Source organism: Hypanus sabinus, chromosome 1, assembly GCF_030144855.1.
Source record: "Hypanus sabinus isolate sHypSab1 chromosome 1, sHypSab1.hap1, whole genome shotgun sequence".
Taxonomy (NCBI): domain Eukaryota; kingdom Metazoa; phylum Chordata; class Chondrichthyes; order Myliobatiformes; family Dasyatidae; genus Hypanus; species Hypanus sabinus.
Window position 1 is genome coordinate 126336312 of NC_082706.1, and position 7261 is coordinate 126343572.

At 39.9% G+C, this 7261-nt stretch overlaps 1 protein-coding gene across 5 annotated transcripts in view; it reads left to right on the forward strand.

The window, feature by feature from the left end:
• arhgap28 (Rho GTPase activating protein 28) overlaps positions 1 to 7261 on the forward strand; it is a 209344-nt gene that overhangs the window by 40262 nt on the left and 161821 nt on the right. Inside the window, exon 2 of one of the 5 annotated variants that reach the window (XM_059975974.1) lies at positions 1282 to 1391. The exons of the other annotated variants lie outside the window; for them this stretch is intronic. Coding sequence (XP_059831957.1) covers positions 1390 to 1391 — 2 coding nt within the window. The 5' untranslated portion in view covers positions 1282 to 1389. The remainder of the gene's footprint in view (positions 1 to 1281; positions 1392 to 7261) is intronic. 5 annotated transcript variants of the gene reach the window in all.

The following is a 7261-nucleotide window of genomic DNA, read 5'->3' on the forward strand; positions in this document are numbered from 1 at the left end:
TCCTAAACTCAAAAATCCACGATTGATTAAAGCCAATGCACCATATGCTTTCCTAACCATAGAGTCAACCTGCGCAGCAGCTTTGAGTGTCCTATGGACTTGGACCCCAAGATCCTTCTGATCCTCCACACTGCCGAGAGTTTTACCATTAATACTATATTCTACCCTCATATTTGACCTACCAAAATGAACCACCTCATACTTATCTGGGTTGAACTCCATCTGCCAGTTCTCAGCCCAGTTTTGCATGCTATCAATGTCCCTCTGTAACCTCTGACAGCCCTCCACACCATTCGCGACATACCCAACCTTTGTGTCATCAGCAAATTTACTTACCCATCCCTCCACTTCCTCATCCAGGTCATTTATGAAAATCACGAAGAGTAAGGGTCCCAGAACAGATCCCAAAGGCACCCCACTGGTGACTGACCTCCATGAAGAGGATGACTCGTCTACAACCACCTTTTGCCTTCTGTGGGCAAGCCGGTTCTGGATCCACAAAGCAATGTCCCCTTGGATCCCATGCCTCTTTACTTTTTCAATAAGCCTTGTATGGGGTACCTTATCAAATGCCTTGCTGAAATCCATGTACTGTGCACTGCATCTACTGGTCAATATTGATACTACAATGTTTGCAACTATGAGCTGACCTATGACATAGAAATAAAACATGATCTGATTTCTGCCACAAAACCTGCAAATCAAGCTTCCCTAGTTTGTACTGACGTTGTTTGTTGTGGTGGAGTAACACTTCCTTTATTTCTTTTGTCACATCAATTAAAGGGAATAATTAAAATTTAACTCTCTGATTTGTGGGGGGAGAGATGATGACCAATTTAGCTACTAATCTTTTGTAAAACCGCTGTTCCCCACTGCACTAAATTGGTGTTCAGCACAAAATTACTGATTTGCCCTTCATTGCCTTGTCAGATTCTGACCAGACCGTATTCTGTTAGATGTGCTGGGCCAAAACCGATAACATTAGCCACAGGAAGCATCTGAGTAAAACCAGGACACATCAGAGAAGCTACAGTAACATAGATTCTTAGTGCTCTTTGTATTACGTGAACTGGGAAATTCTGCATCATGAGAATTCAGTATCCTATAGAGTTAAATACTCGCATGAAAAGGAACTAACCCTTGCTTCCCTTTAAAAATCTGCTAGTATATCTCCAAAATTATTATTAGTTAGAAGGTGGGGTTTTTTACAAAATAAAATCAACTTCCTGGTTATTTGTAAAGTTACGCATGTCAACATCTTGTATCTTTTCTCGGCACCAGTGACTGGCATGCTGGCAACTTTCTGGAACGAATCTTCACACTTGCTGGTTAATTCTTTAAAGGGAGTTAACAAGGAAGGGGATACAAGTGTCCTAGAGTGCAGAAACCATGTGAGTTGCTTGATTTTTTTTAATGTAATGTCCTTGTGCTTTTTGAGCTATTGCTTGAATTCCAATCACCAATGTTTGGATTTTGCCTGAAATTCATTGTAATGGTTCCACCGTCAGAAATGATACATGGAGACCCCCCCTTGTAAAACTCGTAAACATGTTGAGGCTCTGAGAATTTTCGTTAGTCATTCCACAATAAGCAGAGCAGCATGAGTAGGTAATAAAAGCAGAAAATTTGGAAGTACTCAGCAAGTTAGGCAGCAACTGCAAAAAAAGTAACGTTTAACATTTTGAATCTACATTCCTTCAACTAAATGAGGATAATTGTTGAGTTTACCAGCATTTTCTACTTTTCCTTTGGATTTCCAGAATGTGCAGTTTTTTTATCTTTAGCTTGGGTTTCCGCTTGTACTATTGGAATCTAGAAGCTAACCTCTTTATACCCAACTTTCTGCTTTCCATATGGATCACTCCCTTTGTGATTCCCTTGTCCATTCATCCTTCACCACTGATCTCCCTCCCATCCCTCCCTCCCTTATCTCTGCAAGCAGTAGAAGTGTAACACCTGCCTGTTCATCTCTTCCCTCACCTCCATTAAGGGCCCCAAACGTTCCTTCCAGGTGAAGCAACACGTCACCTGTGAATCTGTTTGGGTTGCCTGTTGTAGCTGGTACTCCCAATGCAGCCTCCTCTACCATGGTCAGGGGACAACTTTCTAAGCACCTCTGCTCCATCCACAAAATGTGAAATTTTCTGGTGGCCAATCATTTCAATCCTGATTCCCATTCCAAAATGTCGGTCCATGGCCTCCTCTCCAACCATGATGATGCCGCTCTCAGGCTAAAGAGCAATACCTCATATTCTGTGTAGATCATCTCCAACCTGATAGCATGAACAGAGTTATCCAACTTCCACCTATTTTCCCCCCTCCTCTTTCCCTCTTCCCCCTTCAATTCCCTGGCCTCTTACCTCTTCCTCTCATCTGCTTATCATCTCTCCCTGGTGCCCCCCTTCCCTTTCTCTCATGGTCCATTCTCCTTTTTTGTGAGATTTCTTCTTCTCCAGCCCTTTACCTTTCCCACCTATCACCTCCCAGCTTCTTACCTCATCACCCTTCCCCACTTACCTGTCTTCACTTTTCAGCTTCTGGCTTTTCCTCCTTCCCCTTCCCACCTTTCTTTTCAGTCCTGAAGAAGGGTCTCTGCCTGAAACGCTGACTGTTTATTCATTTCCATAGATGCCGGCCTACCTGCTGAGCTCCCCCAGCGCTTTGTGTATGGGTTGCTGTTTCCCTCTTCAATGTTCATCATTTCTTTTATGCCTCAGTGCAAAATTTGACCTCATTCCTCTTGTGCTGTGGTACAATATTTGTCATCATGTGTTAGGAAAATTCAATCACAGTGGTTGAGTTTGCAACTGAGATTTGAATTCCAACATAGTAAACAACATTTATATTTCTTCACATTTTTTCTCTCTCTAACCACCCTCATGAATCTATCAACTGGATGACTCCATCTTGAATTTATCTCCACAACCATCCTGGCCTCATTCTCTCTGAAGTATATCTTCCCCTGTTGTTTTCTCTCTTTCCCAGTTCTGATGAAAGACCTTGAACTTGGAACATTCATTCCGTTTCTCTTCCTATGGATCCTGCCTTCTGATTACGGTTATCATATACTGTTTTATTCTAGTAAATGGTGATATTGAATTCAGCATAATTATATCACTAAGCATAAACCTCTTTGGGTGCGCATCACCTGTCTCGTGCGCCTTGCTCAGTGCCCACTCCGTGGAGTGGGATGCCACAATGGAGCAGATAGTAGAGCCACTGCTTCACAGCCTTGTGGCTGGGTTCAGTCCTGACCTAAGGAGCTGTTTATGTGAAGTGTGCAGCAGAGACATACCAGCTCAGACTGAAGGTTGATAAGATGCATTTAACATGTTGGAATAAACTGAGGCAGTTACTGAGCTGCATATTAACATATGTCAACATTTCAATGGAGCCTTTCAAGTAATTCATAAATTGAAAGGTGCTAGGTACTTGGAAGGAAAAGTATTAATGCCACTGACCAGGGGAACAGAAGTAAGCAGATGACACTTCCAGGGAGTGGTCACAGATGTGATGGGCTTGAGGTCCATTGTCTGTGCTGTGAAATGATTGTATGTTTTGACACTGGGTTAATTTACAATGAAAATCAGAAGGGATTTAGACAGTTCCTTCTGGCAGAGACTTGATCCACAAGGATTGCTCCATTGGGAAGAACTTCAGCTGTTCTTTACAGACAGCTGGCCTCCAAACATAGATTTAAATTTAATTTAAGTAAATAATTTTAGAATCAACTATTTGGAAACTGTAGATGTATTCTATTTAGAAATAGTCTCCACTAATGTTATGTGGCTGTATTTGTTCTGATGAAATTTGATGTCTGTAGTGGTATAGTATGTATGATTTAATCTTTCCAGCAGCACAGACATGTTACTGGTGAACCTATGACTGGTGTGAGCCTTTGGCTCTTAAAAAAGACATCTTCAGCTGCTTGTAACTCATTTAAAACAAAACACACTTAAGGACAAGTTTTACCACATAGCCAGTTCCAAGCAAGTGGGTAGTGATATGGTTTGTTAGCAGAGTGGTTCTATCACTGAGTTAACCACTCAGAATCCTATCATTGATTGTAATAATCAGTTTTAATTTAGCTAATAACTAAATTTAGAGTTGTGAAGCCAAAATCAGTTTGAAAAATCTGGTCTGGTTCACTTTGAGGAAGAAGGAAATCTTTACCTGGTCTGACCTACTATTCATGTGACTTTCTACCTCCAGAATGGTAATGATTGTCAAACTTGCTCTGAAACGGATGGCAGAACAATAAACCCAAGGTTATTGGAGATAGGGGGGAGGGAACTGGAGACTGACTATAAATGCAGGACTTGTCACCAAGAAGTGAATGAATCAACTTTAAAAATAAATATATAAACTTCTGTAATAAGGTGCTTTTTGGAAAAACAATCATGCAGTCATGGTTCTCCAGTATCTGTAGATTTTCTCTTGTTTATGCAGTCTTGGAGTCAGCTGAGAAAAAGTTTGTAAGGTTGAAATGACAGAAGTTTACAAAGTTTATCAGTGATGAATGGTGGCCTTTTGAAGAAATTTTGGGTCCATACTCAACATGGATGAAAGAAAGAGGGGCAAACTATTAAAATGTGTAAGGTTATGCGAATGCTTGACAAAGGTGGTACTGAGATGATTCTGTTTGTGGGTGAAATCCAAAGTTGTGGGTCATGGTTTCAAAATAAAAGCTCACTCATTTTGAGAAGGTCATAAGGAGGATTTTTTCCTGAAATTTATTTACCTTTGAAATCCTCTGTCCTGAAGAGTTGTGGGAGTTAATCACAGTATATATTCAAGGCTGACACAGAGATTATTGATCTGTAAGGGAGTCAAAGGTTAGAGTAAATTGGCAGGAAATTAGAGCTGAGGCCAAGAACAAATTGGCCACGTTTGGAATTAATGGAAGAGTAGGCTCGAAGTTTGAAATGGCCTACTCCTGCTCATATTCCTATGTCCTTGGATAGCTTTTACTGTGATGTTCACCATTTCTCATATTGGGATTTTATTCCAGGATTTATTCAGATAACATTTAGGTGTGATTGACAGTCACAATGGGATTAGAATTCGTGTTTCAGGATCAGACCCTGGATTGCTAGTCCAATAACATAAACTCTTTGCTACCATTCATCTTTAGAAGTATTTATTTACATAAACGAGCAACTACAGCACAGAAAGAGGCTATTTGATCTAACTAGTCACTGCTAATTATTCATTTTATTTCTTTACCTATCTGTCTGGTTAGACAAAGGAAGCCAGTCAGACTGTTGAGTTTTCCCATTTTTGAACCAATCCACACAACTTAGTTCCCTGTTACATATTCACCATGAGGTTTCCTTTAGACCCCCCCCCCCCCCCCCGGGCCACCTTCTACTACCTAGCTGCATCAAGGGTAATTTATAGTGATTAGTTAACCAACCAATCGGCACTCCTTTTGGGATGAAACAGAAAGGAAACCTGAGGAATTCACGTGGTTAAAGTAAGAACATGACAACTCTGTATAGGTGGTCAGAATCAAAATTGGGTTGCTGGAGGTATGAGGTGGCAGAGGAACTTTTTGCTCTCCATGTTTCAACCAAGCCTCCCCTATCATCTGACCTCAACAGCATATCCTTGCTCCCCATTTTTTTTTAAGCACATGTAATTGTTCTCAACATGTTTTGCACTGGAAAGATTCAAAGTTAACATTTATAACTGGGACTACATCTCAAGTGACATTTTTGAAATTGAATTCCTTAGCTTCGTTTGAGCCATTTGAGAGAAAGCTGGAGGGCAACTATTCCAGAGTCAGTCACCCTTCCCGAAACTAGTTTTAAACATGCAAAATGAGACATCAGAAGTTGAGGGACTTGCATTGAGAGAGAGTGTTGTATGTTTGCTCTGGGCAGTTAACACAAAGCACAAAACAGCTAATGAGATTAAAATAAGGAAATGATTGTCCTTTTTCAGAAGGAAAGACGCACATATAATTACATAAATCACTTTTATAGCAGTGTCATGCCCTTGGTCAAAATAATGTGTGGCCTTGTGCATCTTCTTTAAACAAAGAAGTTTTCCAAAACACATATCCAAAATTCATATTCAATTTGTTTCCACTTCCATTGCATGTTTGTTAGATAAAATAATGAAAAAACATTGGTATACACACCATCAAAAAATGAAAAAATCTTGAACGTTTTGCAGGAATTTTAGAATTAAATGGAGCTGGGCATAAAAATGTCTTGTCAATTTGAAAAGAAACAGTGTGACTGGTTTAATCTCTCAGTTGTTACAGGGTATGATTCTGTTGAATTAAAGAGGAGATATGCTTAACTGAACAGTTTAATTCAATGAATTAGTTTGTTGCAAAGTTGCTCTGTTTAATTGGAAAACAGGATCTAAAAGTATTTGTCCTCCGATTATCAGTTCTTAAAATAGTAGCTGTGTTGTACATGGTTTGATTTCCAAGACAGGAAACTTAATATCTTTCTGATTTGCTAGCTCAGAGAAATGTCTCAAAGCAAGACAGTCTTGTTCTTTTGGGAGACCTTGTGACTCCACAGAGATATCGCAGTGTGCAGGATTAGTGGTTCTTGTGGAGCAGATGCATTAAGACCGCTGTTTAAGCTCTCTGCACTGTGTAAGTCTTTGAAGGAAATTTCTTTTCTATTTCGAGTAGAAGCTTGAGCTTTAGCCAACCCTTCCTCAGCAACTTTCACTTGCATGTTATTGTTTAAATGTTTTTCTTATTTCAGCAAAGGCAGATTTTACATTCTGTCTGTAGACTGTGAAAGGAAAATAATATGACTGAGGAGAGAGTTGTCTTTTACAGTTGTCTTAGGCTGCACTTAAAGTTTTCTTAAACTGCAGTCTGAGCTTCAAAGGTTATTTGATTTACCATCTACCTATGACTGGGGTTTCTAGAGAAGAGTCTTTGGGTTGGAACCTCTCGCATTTTAAAGTCACAGTCATTGTTTTAAAACTGGAGCTTGCTCCCGGTAAGCATGTAAAAGCTGTTAAGGTTTTTGGAAAAAAACACTGGAAAAAAAAATAATTTATTATGAGGGAGGGAAAGCTGATGAACGGGATGGAATAAATTGTTCAACAGGGATCCAACATGTGCTTGACTGGCCAAATGGCCAGTCCCTGAGCCATAATGATCCTATGAATAATTAAGTTGACAATATCCCCATCCCAATTTTTCCATTTTAAGAATACCTCCCATTGATTCCTCTTTAAAGATAAATACCTCCTTGACCGCAGACTGACTTCTTAGTTCATACAG